Source organism: Amyelois transitella, chromosome Z, assembly GCF_032362555.1.
Source record: "Amyelois transitella isolate CPQ chromosome Z, ilAmyTran1.1, whole genome shotgun sequence".
NCBI classification, from domain to species: Eukaryota; Metazoa; Arthropoda; class Insecta; order Lepidoptera; family Pyralidae; genus Amyelois; species Amyelois transitella.
The window spans coordinates 3792378-3808969 of NC_083535.1; the positions used below are offsets into that span (position 1 = coordinate 3792378).

Here is a 16592-nt window from a genome sequence, read left to right on the forward strand (position 1 = left end):
AGTTATTGTATATGTTGATAAAAATCTGTTCAGTAGTTTTGAAATCCGGTCAGTGAAAAAATAACGCACACACATCTGTCCATACATCATTATTAGGATGTATATGTATGAGAGGGTGCGCGTCCAATCTGTACCTACTATACGTAACAATATTCTGTGCCTCAAAACTCATTACTATGCTAGAGCTACACTAAATACATTATCTATGTAAGACGTAATGTTATTATAATTTACGACAAAAAACCAGGTCGAGGTGAGACCTACGCAGGGCTGCCGAAGCCTGGTATTGCCTGCAGATTTGCTTACATTTTACAGGGTTTTATGTAGGTTGGGCTCTACTTAACCTTTCTATCGAGGTTCAATTGTTTTTCGATTGGCGGACTTTGACAGGAGTAATTGGAATCCGTCTCATTTAATTGGAAGATTCCAAAACCTAATTTATTTAATTTTGGATCATGGGTATAGGCGCAACAGGGGCTGCTCACCGGAGAGGTAAGGACGCAACTGTAAAAATGAGATGATAAGTCATATGCCATAAGGTGCCTTCGACTATATAAAAATCCGTCAAACAAGACTAGCGAGGGATGAAAAACACTTGTTTTATAACCAAAATTGTCAAAAAAATCTTAAAAGGAGCCCTCCTTTTAAGATTTTTTTGGCGACCAAAACACGGAAAAATTTGATCTCTCCTAAATAAGAAACCAGGTTTACCTTAACGTCAGTCTTGGCTTTGTCGAAGTTATTAATCTAGGTCTAAGATGAGATTCCTCTATTTTTAGGCTATTACTGCTGCTGTTAGTATTGCAGTCCCGGTGGGGTTAGATTTTCAAGCCTTTCTTTAATTTTAGGCATGGAAATTTTACATGAAGAGAGAGAATGTCGATAAAGCAAAGGAAGTATGCAGAAATCGTGGCAAATGGAAAGATATAGTCTCAGTCTCCCCTCTGGGAAATAGGCGTGATTTTATGTATATAAGTATGAAATTTTACCTTATTTATGTCTATTTACGAATTTTGATAATAATCAGGGCACTCCGTCGGAATCTTATCGGAACAAAAGGCTTCAAGAGCAATTTGCCTTAATAAAGTCTGTATATATGTAGCTTCGCTGAATTTTTTGCTACAGATACTATTATACTCACATAGAATTTTTAAGTCACGGCAGGTATTAGGTATACCTTCATTCTTGGTTTTGATGCCCACTTGCCAACCCTAGTCCCTTTTAGTCCATGACTTGGTTAATATATTTATAAGAAATAGCATATTTTAATCATAATGTGTAAAGATTTCTCCAATGCCGGTGGGATACTTTACAGAATAGCCGTTGGTTACAACTGGCCTCGCATTTTATGGCCTGTTACTATCAATGTTGCACAAACATATACACTTACTAGTGTTTTGTTAATAGGTACTATTCACTATTCAAGTAAGCACACTTTTAGTACATATTATGTACTTCTAATCATTTTATTCTCTTTTATTTGGGTTTCGTATATAAAAGGTAAAAACGGGACCCCATTACTAAACTTCCGCTGTCCGTCTGTCTAACTGTCAGTCTTCAGGCTAAATCTCATAAACTGTGATAGCTGATATTTTTTTATTATGTATCCGATTTTTTCCAAGATCGAACGACTAAGCTAAAATATTTTTTTCTGAAAATTCTTACGGAAACGTTAATTATAAAAAAAAATAAAAAAATATTACTTTATTGTTATTATATTATTACTTTTATTAAAAATTACTACTCCAAGCCTTTATGTATGTCTATTATTAGTTGTGTGAGTGGAGTACCACCCTCTTCATCATGTCTCCTATCTGTCTGTCTGTTGGAAGAGATTTCTTTTAAAATAAGCAGAACCTTTGTAATTTTGTTTCTTGTGTTTATCAGTCTCGATGTTTTCTGTGTACATAAATTAGTAAATTAATAAATAAATGAACTTGGCACATTCACCAATTATGTTGACAAACTTGATTTTGATTTATTCAGTATATTTACCTCCCCCTCAAGTATGACACGTTCGGTGGCAAATTCTTATTTTCATGAAAACATTACCTATTTATTTTTGAATGGCATTTGAATTTCTGTATACGCATGTACTGTAACGCTGTTCATTACTATTCTGAATATATAAAATAAATTGCAGCGAAGTCCGTTCCGTTCCGTTCCGTTGTGCTTTTAAACATGAATATTTTTTATGATTTTCTGTGTCAACAAGTGTCTTGATACAAGATTCCGCAGACTTATATAGCTCCCTTGCAGAGATTTTTTTGAAGTTATCGTGTGTCTGCGGAGTGTATTGTAAGAACATATTTTTATTTGCTTTTGGAAGCCAGAGGAATGGGAATGAAAACAAAGTTTAAACAAATTTTATTTTTAATTACAATTACACAACAAAAAAATTTACAAAATGCATAACACCGGCCGAAACTACGTTTACATAACCAGCGATGATAATTTTCGATAATAAATTACAACTAGGCAACACTCTTTGATATCATAATAACAAAAAAATCATTACACATTCAAATGTGCCAATAATGATAGACTAGAATTTATTTTTATTTCATTGCCTTTGTTTACATAGATTTCATCTATATTATTTTAAAAAAAACATTAAGGACAGTTTAATTTTGAGCAAAGTATGTTAAACGCCTTTGTACCCAGAACTTAAGACCGAAGGCGCCATGTACCTTTTCTGTTCAAAAATTTTCTCTGGGTGCTAACAAATTTTTATATCACACTAAGTTTGAATCCAATATTAAAGACGTTATTTTTTCGTCATGTAAACGTAGAAATTATAACGACCGTCTTAATATTACACCACGTTAATACCTTTTAAAATAAGTTGAAATTTACAATTAACATAGTAGATATCTAAAGTCGGCCAAGACTTCTATATTCCAGCACACCAAATTTTTAGAAATTAAATTACAGTAGGTATACATAGGTTGTAGTAATTTAATGTCACAATAAGCTTCCGATTTCTTCTATAGCCATTTTAATTTAAGGGGGACAGGTTATTTTCATACTTGTTATTAACAGTATTATCTTGCCAACTTTAGTTATTAAAATTATATAAGTATCTAAGTTATTTAAATAAAATAGTAACATTTTCATTACCAATAAACTGTAATGGAAAGTCTTGTTTGCAAAATGCCTTGTCTGAACATTTCCGTGTCGCACAGTATTCTTAGTATGACAATTGCATTATTTTAGTAATCGAGTTCAGAAAAATTTACCAAATAAATATTTAGAAAATAAAACTAAGTCTAACCCCGTGTGTTCAACGAAAAACGGGCACAAATAAATTAAAAAAATGTACTTTCACAGCATTAACTTTAAAATAGCTTAAAGAAAAATAAGATTTTAATAAGGTATAAATAGTTACCCTCAGTTATAACTTCATTCCGTTGTTTAACATCATTGTTTTCCATCTGGAGGGTTAAAGAACTCCCAATGATGATGGTGAATCGCCCTGCTGTCACTGAGACCGAACATAATCAACCCAGCAATCAGCACCAAAAATATAACCAACGCCATCTGAACATCTTTCTTATCTTCATTACCACTGATATAAGACATGAAAGAATTGAAAATGTTTCTTATAGTTCTACTGATAGAGTTGTGGCAAACCCTCAAGAACTGAGCACCAGCTTCAGTTATTGTAGGTTCATGAGCTCTAACTGGTGGAGGCATACGCCGGGGAGAAGGACGAGGTCTGTCTTCATCGGAACTAGACCCGGAGTACTGAGCCGCTGGTTTCCTTTTTGCTCGTCTTGTTGGCGGTGGTGGTGATTGGTGTTGTGGCTCGTGGAACTCTGGGAAAACTCTCTCTCTATAAGCTCTTGGAGGAAAGTAAGATGTGGGAGGTATAGCAATATCTTGAAGATATGAATACAACAAAGGCGTGAGATCAGGAGGGGGTGGCCGTTGTGGTGCCGCAGTCTCATCCGCACTGACAGGGCGCGGTGGTGGAGGTGGTCCCTGTGCTTGGTTTTCCGCTGATTGTTTGTCTGCCTCGACTACTGCCTTTTTAACATCATTGTGTTTCGGTTTTGCCTCCGACAAAGTTTCCACATGATTCGCTTCCATGGTTTCCTTCGATAAATTATCTGTTTGCGTTTGTTCTTCCCTTATCACCGTTCTTGGATGTTCAGAGCGTTGTTCTACTGATTGTGGTGAAGCGTGGCTGGTCGATATTTCCGCAAACTTTTTGACTATTTCGTCTATTACTGATTGTGAGAATTCAATCCCACTAACAGAGATATGACCGGATTTTGAATCCAATTCTGCCACATGCATGGTCATCCCTTCAATATCAGACACCTTTATTTTACTGGCTTGAAGTTCTGTTACATTTAATCGGCCAACATCTAGATCTCTTACCTGAAGGCGCTGGGTAATTAAACTATCGAATTGCACATCTCTACTATTTGCATCTGAAATTCTTTCTAGGGCTCGTTCTTCAACAGGTGCTATATGTTTTGATTGAGTTGACGATATTGGTGGCATACCACGTGATTTTGGTAATGGCGGCACATCAGGAATCTGTGAGTCATCAATATCTATATGTTGGACAGTCAAAGACGCTTCGGTTAACATTTCATCGCGTTCATTTATACGCGTTGGGCTGGAAACTCGTCTCTCTACTAAAATAACTGTTGGAGAAGTACGACCAATATTCGGTTTTGAAAGTTCAGATATTTTGGGATCTGATAATTTTAAAGACTTTTCAGACCGGGAAGTAGGTCGTGATATATGAGGACTTTCGATATGTTTGTTTTGACTTCTACCCAACATTGACTCTTCATCGACTATATCTCTGAGCGAGCTAGACATTGATACATCAAGATTGTCATCCATACCTAATTCAAAGTCAACATCATCGGGAAGAGGATCTGTCTGCGTAGACACTTCAATCTCTACTACTTCTTGAGTTTTTAATTGATCATCTAATTGATCATCTCCTAAAAACTTAGGGAAATATTCAGATGGAGCATTAGAAGCAAAATTTTCTTGTTCTAACGTGTTTTCAGCGTCCTTCTTTTTTCTTTTTGGTCCTCGTGGCGGTCTCGGTGGTGGTGGTAGAGGTCTGTCCTTCATTTTGCTTACAACTTCACCGGATTCCAATTTTTTGTGCATTTCTTCAAAAGGTGGTTCATCTATTTCAACGTATTGTGTGAGGTCCCCACTGACAGATCGTTTTGTAAGGCTATCTAATGTCATAAGACTTGTTGAGGACTTCTTCCTTGGGGGACGATCTGGGACACTAGATTTGGTCGAACCTACTGTATAATATTTACGTTCTGAACTGTGACTTTTCCTGCGACGAGCAGGTGGAGTTTTGCTTTTTGATCTTCTAAGAGCTTTGTTCGGTGCATATGGGCCTTTATCCACAGTAGCATATCCTGGGCTCTCATGCCGAATTTCACGGTCAGCTTCCATTTCCTCGGCTGGTGGTACATGTGTGTCTAGTGTCAATGATTCAGCTCCATGCGAAGTACGATCGTCGTCACAGAGCGAGGTGCCTCTGGAACTTCTTGACCGATTGCGGCGAGGAGCTACCGGACTTCGTTCAGTTACAGTATTGACTGTGTCTTGCGGCACAATGTATTCGTGTTCAGTCCGGTAAACAATTATCTGAAAATATAAATATAAAAGCATTTTATTTCTGAAAAGGTGCTTGAAATATTGGTAACAAAAGAAAACTGGAAGATTATGTTAGTAATATTAAATAATTGAAATATTAATTGAACTGGAGTTTAACCTGAATATTTTCTAGACCCCTTAATAACCCCACTTATACACTTATACGTAAGAAGTTTTTAATTTCATTCTATTTTTATTTTTCTGACTCTATAATCCTTGATTACGGATGTAGATAGGAAGAAGATTATATACTTGCAATTATTTTTCTAAACTTATGAAGTTTAAGTGATTTGACTAGTCTTGAGTGTGTATAAGACACTTAAGTGTGTCATAAATAATATTTTCCCACTTTCTGCGTGGGGTCGGCACAGTATGTTATGTGCCAAAAATAATACATACCTATAAAAATTGCTGAAAACTTAGACAACATTGGGAATTCCGCAGATAATAAGATTCCATACCCTCTATGCGTTTTCCCTCTAATTGTGCTTTATGTTACAGTGTTTCAAGGTCCTGGTCTAATATCGTCATACTACATCTTAATAAGATGTAAGTAAACAAGATCATTGTTAAAATTGCTCTCAGTGGAGGCAATAAGAAAAACAGCGGTAGATTTTAATAGGCTATTACGATCGTTCATTGTGACACATTCATTATTTTTATGACGTGTTGTTTTGATATGGTTCATTTAATCAACTTGAGTGATATTAGAAACACTTAAGGAGCAATAAAGATGCGATTTGTTAGTAGGATTCTAGTTTTCATTTTACGATATGAAAGTTTGAAATAAAAACAGGATGTGGACAGGTGCCAGCGGTTTTAACTTAAGATTTTATTTGTAGGCTTGTGTGATGCGACCTATTTTTATGGCATTTATCCTAATAGTGAAATGTTCAACTCGTTATATATTTTGCGTTATTCAATGTATATTTTAAGTTTTAAAATTTCAAAATTCAATATAATTTGAGAAAATAATAAGTGAGATTTTAAATTTTATAGATCGTGGATGATAAATCACTTGATCAGCAACTTTGTTCAGCGCCTATAAATATGATACACCTATATAATGAATGGATACCTATATTTAATTAAGGATCCTTTTTTGTGACCCCCGGATATGGGTGATTTTGCTCACCCAATAGGCAGCAATGAGCAAGCAATAATTTATATAATAACTAGACTATGCAACGCCTACGGACCCCGTCCATCAAAAAAATGTACATTTTCCTGTTCCCGTAAATTGGGTTCAATTACTCCTCTCCTAAGCTTCACACGCTTAATTTCAGCTTTTTACGTGTAGCAGAGTCGGCACATTACCTGTTTCCTACTCAATAACGTAAGTGACATATTTATCTAGTGTAGAAGTTTAATCTATACACAAATCGTTAAAAAAATATAGCATTGCCCAAGTCATGAACTTACTTGAGCTTAGGTTGCATGTGATTTGCCTAACTAAATACCTACATGTCAGTTTCTATTGCCTTATAACTGCCGTGCAGTTGACCTTGCAACAAAATATATTAAACTCATTTCACGTCCACTGAAATGATAAAAATGGGTCAACAATCGAGCAGAAACCAAAAATAAATACTGAGTTTCATCCAAAAGTGCTCGTCCGTTGGATAGCGGCCAACGGCAATTACTTGCACTAGTTTCTTCTACTGTATAACTTTTGATCTACTTTAACTATAATAAACTACTACATCATTAAAATCTAATAATTTCGACTCGTAATCCATAGCATAAAGTAAAAAAATCCAAGTCTAAATTTCATTTATATTTTTTTATACAATAAATACATTTAATATAGAATAATTGTAATAAGCAATAAATATGTTCCAATAATGAAGAACTAATAAAAATAATAATAACCAGTCGTTTCCGTAACATTGCAATTTGGTTATTTTAATTAGAAGTCCTCAGCAATTTCTTAGTAAAATCACTATCCGATTCTGCTTAATTTATGTGTAATACGAGTAATATGTACTGCAACAAATATCTTATTTCTACTCATGAAAAAACAGATGTTATTGAGAGTCTAGCGCAATGTTTTTGTGATTGATTATAATGTAAGGCTACCGTGAACTAATCTGAAATATCCACTTGAAACAAATATAGTTACAGGCTTTCTAATATTCTAATGAAAATGCATAAATATTTTTGAGGACTCTAATTATTCACTGAAATACTACTGAATAACTACTATCACAGGCTAAACAACTAGATCTTTGGCTTAAATATTGTCGGAAAAATGTCTAATCTTAGGTATAAGCATATATTATTTGACACGTTGTGATTTACTTATTGATTTCAAAATCTGCTTGATTATTTTATTAAATTAGGGTAAGCAGATATACATGGAGAGTGTGGAGGAAAAGGTCGGAGTGGGAAGACCTAGATGAACATATCTTGATCAAATTAAGGACATCCTGGTAAAGGGTCAGGTCAAAAGTACCCAAAACCGCCGAGCTTGCATGAAGAGAGTTATGAATGTGGATGAAGCAAAGGAAATATGCAGAGATCATGGCAAGTGGAAAGAGGTAGTTTCTGCCTACCCCTCCGGAAAAGAGGCGTGATTTTATGTATGTATGTATGTAAATTAGGGTATTATATATTTCCATGAAAATGAAAAGAATTAGGTATACTTACATCGTCTGGTTGCTCGCAAGTCTCCTCCCACAAGCCAACAGAGGGAGCTTTAAAATCATTCAAAGAAGAATGCCTAAAGTCTTTTTTACCAAATTTCTTCTTCCTCTTCGGTGGCATCGGCAAGGTCTGTGACTGGATCGGTACATTTTCAGGATACTCAATTACATCATCATTCGCATACTCATGAATTGAATGCAGATCCGTTGAAGGAGAAAACTCTAGATGACTGTTCACTCCATTTTCTACTACGTTTTCGTTAACTTCACTAGATGGGTATTCAGATAATTCCAAATCCACCTCGCTAAACTGCATGCTAGCATTGACACTGTCATCTATATATTTCATAGATTCTTGTTCTACTTCCTTTTTCTTTCTCTTAGCCCGAGATGGCCTAACAGGTGGGAATGTGTAATATCCATCATCTTTATCATTTAAGTCTTCTGTTGAGTATCTTATAGTGTCGTTTTCATCAATCATGAGCTCTGGATCACCTTCGGGTTCATTGGCGTATAAAATTTCATTATTGTACCCTGGACCGTCCCCCATGGTGGCAAGGACATTTTTCGGAATTTTGAAAGCTTGTCGTATTTCATCGCTCAAATATTCTCTAACTTGAATATTTTCGCGAGAAATTCCTCTCGGTCGAACAAAAAATTCGTCGTTATCGATTTCGTTAATTACAGGGTTGTATTCTTGGTTAGACGGTGAAATATTTGTTATAGATGAATTAATATTATCATTATAGTCGGATGGTATTGGTTCTTCATTTAAATAATTCGTATTATTTCTGTCAAAATCATATGGAATCTCGAACTGTCGCTGTTCATCTACTCTAGACTCAAAATCATCCCGGTTAATATTTCCATATTCTCGAGGCTGTTCAGGGCTGTCTTCACTATATGAAGGCTTTTCTTTAGTTTTCTTAACACGAGTAAATGTGAATATCGGTGGAGGCGTATCTTCTCTATCTAACGTTGGTGATGATGAAGTTTTTTGGAGGTCAGATTTCTTTTTTCTGTTAAATAACCTAGGGTATGTTTTAGCTTCGAAATCTACAGTTGCGACAGTTTGTACTTCTTCACTGGGGTCGGTTGGTTCAGTTTCAATCTTGTACTCCTTTTTTCTACCTAAACTTGGGAAATTAATTTTGGGTCTCTCTGGCATCCTAAATTTTGAAAGGTCAGGAACATTAAATTTAGGCCTTTCTGGTAAAGTAAACTTCTTTCGATCTCCAAGGTTTAACTTTTCTGAAATATTTATTTTTTTGAACTTCGGTCTATCTGGCAGACTAAATTTTCTTCTATCAGGTAACGTGAATTTCGGCCTGTCTGGTAAAGAAATTTTAGGACGCTCGGGCATTTTAAATCGCGGCCTCTCAGGAAAATTTATCTTAGGTCTTTCCGGCATGCTAAACTGTTTTGTTTTGATATTTTGTAATTTTGTTTTAAGTTTACCAGCTTGATTTTTTAGTTTTCCTGTACCTTCTTTAATGCGCTGTTGTATTTTACTATCAATACTTTCGGGATTCTTTGATCGGCTATCTCGCTTCAGTGGTAAATTTTCTAAGGCTGACGAATCAACTTGACTGGTACTGACTTCGCATTCTGTTCTAGATACCGTTGAAGGGGTATTCACAAAAAATCTATCTTCGATGTTCTTTTGTAGTGTTTCGGCATTTAATATTCCATCGTCAGTTTCATTGAGATTGATTATTTCCTTATCATTCATAGATTCATCTTCATCAGATGTGTGTTGTAAATATTTACGTTCCAAAGAAGTGGTACTTGACAACTCGTCGTCAGTCTTGGTCATCTTTGGCTTTTCGTCTATACTCGGAGCGGTATAAACAATGTTTGGCGGCGGTTTTTCGATGATTTCATATTCGTGATCACTGTAAAAAAAAAGCATTTTAAGTATCTATGTAGCAAAAAAGTGTATACAGAGTTCTTAAGTATATGAAAAATCGCAATTGCCTGATTATAGTGAATTCGCTCAGCAAAGAGTAATTCTAAATATAGTGAAAACATATCAAAATTCGCATAAGTTCTAATTCTTCTTGGAAGATTTGAGTTATATTTAACTACACACAAGTTATTTGAGTCACAATTAGGCCAACCGCTGATGCTCGTTTTAGCCGCAGCAACCGCCGGGCAAAACACGTAGCTGGTCGCATTTTATTCTGCACCTCGTAATTTTACTCGTAAAATGTCGTTTAAACTGTCACAAACTGAAAGTAGGCGTTGCTTACCTCTCATATGAAATTAAATTGCTTGCCCGCGACGTTGGTCGTGTGCCCACTGGATTGACTCTTTCCGGTAATAGCGAATCACATTGAAAAAATTGACAGGCACAGCGAACTTCTGGTGTATAAAGTTGTGCGCTGCCTTCCCTGGTTGGCCTTACAGGCCTTTCGATAGGGGTTCCTCCTTCGGATGTCCATCGCCGGAGTTTACTCATAACTACTGACTATCGAAATATTGTCGTGTCCCGAGACATATTTAATATAAATCTATGCACTAACTACTTATACGATCGAACCGACATTTTCGCAACAACAAAGGGTCATTTAACGCGTTTGTTCATGGCGGGCAATAAATGAACTAATCACTTGCGTGAAAGCAGTCGCGAGCACTGATCACAGATGACAATTTTAAAGAGCTTACCCAACGAGCAGGAAGCCGAATCGGTCGGAGCTATATTTATCGGACTGTCAGAAGCTAGCGCGTTCGCTTTGCATGTGTTGAAACATATGTTATGTCATAGTTACGTATTACATAGAACAGAAGAATAATGTTATATTGTAAAATTTAAAAAATATTTACCTGCTGGGTTTTGACCATTCTCTGTCAAACGGATCAACATCCTTTTTCTGTCTGTTATCTCGTGGACTTGGGCTGGGCGAAGTTTCGATGGGGATTGTGGTTGTTTGTTCTATAGTAACTTCAATGTCCTCATCTATGATTTCTGTAATTGTTATATTAGGCGAATCATTTTTAGGTCTTGTTTCATCCAATTGGTTTTGGAAAATTTCATCTACGTTCGGTTCTTCAGAATCCATTTCTTCATCTAACAATAATGCTTCTTTGTCAATATTGATTTGTTTATGTAGTTTTTCCATTATGTGATCTTCAGATTTTAATGAACTCTCTTCAGCAACTAAGCTTGGATCATGTGAAGCAATCGATTTCTTTTCTGAAAGACTTTCATTTTCCTTATTACTGTTACTCCTATTTTCTTCATCATTTATTTTTTTATCAGTATCTGGAGAAAATGTTAATGATTTTTCGACTTCCTGGCCTTTTGATTCCTCTATATCTTCATAAATGTGTTCTTTCTTTTTTCTGGGAGGAGGCGTGTCAATACTCATGGTTTTACTCATTTCATCAGAATCTCCTAATTTAATAGCACTAAACTTTTGTCTTCTTACAGCACCAGGTGAAGATTTCAGTTGCCTAATTTCTGGAGTCTCCTCATTTTTCTTTCGTTTAGGTATTGGTGACTTTTCGGGTTCAGATCGTTCTAACTTATGAAGAGTTTTATCTGCTAAGTGCTTAATCTTGTTTACAAGAGGATGACAACATTTAGTCTTTTCTCTCGTTTCTGACATACCGATATATTGTTGTTCTGGAGCACGGCGTTTTAATATTCCCTTTGGTGATACATTTTTAGGTATTTCTACAGGACTTACTAAGTGTGAACTTGATTGACTTTCTGGGCGTTTAACGATGAAGGCTTGAACAGCTTGATTTATAGCGTCGTCTTCAGAATCAAGTGACACTTCTTTTGAAAAATTTGGTATATGAACACCTTCATCTTCTCCTTCCTCACCATGTTTACGACTGCTTCCTGGAGAAGAATCTAAGTTCAAGATCTTTTGCAAGTCTCCATCAACCGGTGAATGAGTTCGTGACCTAGTAAATTCCCGCGACATGCTTCTTCTTGGCGTAGTTTCTCGGATGATATCTTCAGCGGTAATTTCACCTTCTAATGGGATCTTCAACAGATGTGTCCAAGGATATCCTCCCGCCTCACGAGCTCGCCGCAAATCTTCCCATTGGTATGTTTTAATAGGCACCGGTGGAATATTTTTCTGTTTATCTGGCGACAATTCAGATTCCATATGTTTAAATAATTGAATATTTATGTAATAATGTACTTGGTATAATGTGTTGGCGGTCAGCGTCCATTAAGTTTATAATATAAATCTATATTTCTAAGTAGGTATTTTCCGAAACTAATTCCACACGGACCCCGCAAATAATTTCACTTTTCACCGTAATACTAAGAACACAACATTTCGTTTCAATGTGAGCATCTTCAACTAAAAACACGGTGGTATTGCGTGGGCTTGTGTGGAAATAGGTGTGAATAAGATGTGTACTATGATCACTGTTTGAGTATTTGGACTAGTGCAGCGGCTTTACCTTGAGGCGTAGGGAGCACTTTCTGTTGTATTCTTCAATTCACCTTGTTCGGTGTTTACTGTTTATTTGTTGCACAAGACGCTGTTTTATTTTTATTTATTTTTTGATTTATAAATGATCTGTGATCGGCACAAAATCTCCGTTCAACTGGCGGGCTCATCGGGATCCGAGCAAGCGCGCTAAATATAAGATTGAGCATGAATTTATTTTTAGTTAAGATTTCACGTCATCAGTAACTGCTGGTGGTGAGCTACGAAGTAGATGGTGTGTAACAAGAGATGGAAAGGCTATAGTCACCTGTTTGAAGTTCAGTTCGAAATATCTCTTTTCTAATACACTGTAAATAATTGGAAGAGGTATTCCTTGAATGAAATCCAAGTCGTTTCTGAACGGCCTCATTCACTCGAACGCGTGACTACAGAATTTTCAATCACTATTGATAAGTACTGCGGTTCCTATTAATAGGTATATAATACTTACTTATGAGGCGGATAGGCAATATGTTTATTATTATTGTAAGTAACTGGGTCGTTTGTAGTAGCGGAATTGTTAGAGTAAAAGGATTAAAAATGAATCTTTCTTTTGAATAAATGAGAGCACAATATGTATAATTGCACATAGTACTAACATTTATTATAAAGACAAACTCTTTCTAAGGGTTAGCCACTACCGTATTGTATAACAAGTTTCTCAGCTGCTTGCTACCGGAGGACCCAGGAAGAACTACGAGTATGTAATAAAATTATTCCTTTGAAATACGCAAGTAGCATAGTTTTATAGTAATTATTCGACCAATCTCAGAACAGGTACCGGTTAGATCAAACACAGTAGAAATTCATTTGACATAATTTATAACAAAGTTGTTTTTATTTACGACTAGCTTTCGCCCAAGACTCCGTCCGCGCGGATGTCGGTCTTCGCGTGGATTGTTTATTTCTCCATTTTGAGTAACTCTGACAATGACATCTTATAAATATCTATTGGACCCAAATACGGCTAGGCTTCGCATAGATGTTTCGATGTTACAGTAAGAGAAGATCGCTTAAACTGAAAAATTAGGATTTATTTTTTTTCTACGTATTTTTCCAGGATAAAAAGTACTTATTCCCATTTTATGCCCAAAATAATAAGGAATGATTATACCAAGTTTCATCGAAATCGAACTGTTAGTTTTCACATGATGCCTGAACATACAGACAAACAGACAGACAAAAATTTTTGTTAATCACATTATATTGGTATCGATCGAGTAACACCCCCTGCTATTTATTTTTTCATTATTTTCAATGTACAGAATTGACCCTTCTACAGATTTATTATAGGTATGTATAGATTTGCTCTTTGAAAAGGGTGTTAAAGTTCTGAATGTCCTTACAATATGATGATATTATTTCTAAAGAATATACTGTCGAATCACTGTGGTTGTGATTAAAAACGATTTGACATGATAAACAATGGATAATATGAGACCAAAAAGATTATGTGAAGTGGAGTCTTAGAGTACATCATGTCGAAAGGGCAATCAGGCTTTATGGTACTGAGAAAAAACAATCTTTGGACAAAAAACCAATTGCGATATTTAATTGATAAACAGTTGAGACATGTTGAGTACGAAGGAATATTATGTAGTATGATTCGTGCTACAATGTCCTTTGTCCGGACATGTTCTCTCTAGACAGTTTTATATCCGAAGTTCTATAGAAAATGAAGTTTTTTGTAAATGGCACATAAACTTGACAAATAATTTTAATTCAAATTGTTTAAGAACTTTTGCAGGTCTCTTCTAAAATGTGAAAAGTTTTTAAAAGATAATTTTCTAAAACTGTCTAGGTATTTAAGAATAGAGTGAGAGAGGGAGGGAAAACTAAGTATATTTTCCCTCTCCCTACTAATCCGGATAGGGCACGAATGCGCATGAATCGTACGGTGACTGCCCAGTGCGTAACACAAATTACGTACGAATACTAAGGTTGCTTTGTAGGTACCTTTACCTTTTTCACGTCTGTGATAATGTAATTACATTGGTAATAATATTGAAAAAAAATATATTTAAAATACACTTAATTTTGTTGCTGGGATTTGCAAAACATAATTTGTAATCTGGCTGTAAAGATTAATATATAAGTAACAGCAATTTATACAACTAATAAGTAACACCATCAATACATAAGATTAATTAATACAATTTTATTTGTATCTTATTAAAATAAAATTTGAGTTGACTTTACATGTCAAATGAAATGTACTTAATATTATCTACATACTCGTAAATTTCTTCTCCTTCATCACACGCGTATTTAAATATGAACTTTTTAATATCTTATCAACCTACTCTAATGGTTGTACAAGAGAACAATCCTATGTTAAATTTATTTGGTACTTATTTACCAAGATATTTGCTTTGCGTAGTTACTATAGTTTTGAAGTCCGTGCTTTATAAGTATTTAAATCTTTATTCTAAAAAAAACATTTTAATTCCTAAAGTGTCACTTGTTCAACAATTTTCCATTCCATTTTAATATAATATAGAAACAGAATAAGCATTTTCGCATTAGTATGGTAAGGAGCTCTTTACTTTTTTGACTCAAATTTTTATTATATCGCAGTAATTGAAATAGACTTAAGACTACGTTCTGTGATGCAAGGCCATTAGACTAAGTTATACTCGCTTTAATTCTAAATAAAATTTTTCCTCTTCTAAATCCTGCTCCTACTTAGTTGTATGTTTCGGAGCTTTACACAACACGCTTTATTGGCAAGAGGAATCATATTGATCGTGGAAGAACTGTTTCTATCTACCGAAATGACGCCTTGAAATTCATCATTAAGCAAATTTAATTTACTGGTTTGTAATGAGCATTACCTATGTACATAGATTTAATGAGCATTATTGTTTTTAAAATCTGTTTTAATATCACAAGAATAGGAAAAAAAATCATATACTTATAATTGTTTAGTTTTTAACTTTTTATAAATGTTTGGTAAACCTATTACTTATAAAAGTTACTTGTGTAATATAATATAATATGTAGTTGTGTATAATGTATTAAAACAGTTAAACTTTTTTATATGCAGCATAAATTATAGAAATTTAATAACCTTTGTACATATAGTTTTAATTTACAGATAAGCCTAAAAATTATTGCCATACAGTGTGACAGTGTTTTAATGAGTAAGATGATATTTGTTAAACTTCATGCAAATTAAATATCAGAAAAACCAGAAATATTTTAAACATGTGCATTGTTTTCAATTCTACTTTGGTTAATTAAATTTTATAATTTACCACTATTTTAATAGGGTATACTGATGAAATATTTTACGATTTTTGTTTAACATTTATACAAAAAGGTATGAGTGAGTTTAATGGCATTGAGCAAAAATCTCGTAATGGAAATTTCAGAGTCACTAAATATAGGTACCTACATATGTATTAGTACCTTCAGATCAATAGTATAAAAGTTGTAGATTGGTGTAGGTACGATATATATATTTGTTAACCTAAAAAATTATTAAGCCTTAAGGCAAATGAACAAACCTCTTAAAGCATTGAAATAGCAAAATTTATATAATATAGAAATTTAGCGGTTTTTTATTTCTTAATACTTTTTGTGTTAGAAAATAATACTCCAAAGTAAAATTATATGATTAATGTATCAACATCTAACAACATATGCACAAAAGTTAAAGAAAATAAAATAAATACATATGTCTCTTATAAATTAACTTGACTAGAGATTGATAACAAAATTTACATTAAAAAAAAAATCAAAAGATTAAAAGTATATTTTTATACAACTGACAGGAAAAAATACTTTTATCGATAATTAGTATATGTTACTCATATTGTTTTACCTATATCATATAATA

General features: G+C 34.4%; 1 protein-coding gene across 2 annotated transcripts; it reads right to left on the reverse strand.

Annotated features, from left to right (window-relative positions):
• Positions 1 to 2391: 2391 nt before the first annotated feature.
• LOC106130599 (uncharacterized) lies at positions 2392 to 12858 on the reverse strand. 2 transcript variants are annotated; one of them, XM_060953584.1, is made up of 4 exons: positions 12723 to 12858; positions 11121 to 12396; positions 8299 to 10189; positions 2392 to 5640 (listed from the first exon to the last, which is right to left on the reverse strand). In XM_060953584.1, exons 2-4 carry the CDS (start codon positions 12227 to 12229, stop codon positions 3421 to 3423), a joined length of 5220 nt encoding a protein of 1739 aa, XP_060809567.1. In that variant the 5' UTR covers positions 12230 to 12396; positions 12723 to 12858; the 3' UTR covers positions 2392 to 3420. The 2 variants fall into 2 exon arrangements, with proteins under 2 accessions (XP_060809567.1, XP_013184943.1); XM_013329489.2 differs by having other exon boundaries at positions 11121 to 12858.
• Between the last annotated feature and the right edge of the window lie 3734 nt (positions 12859 to 16592).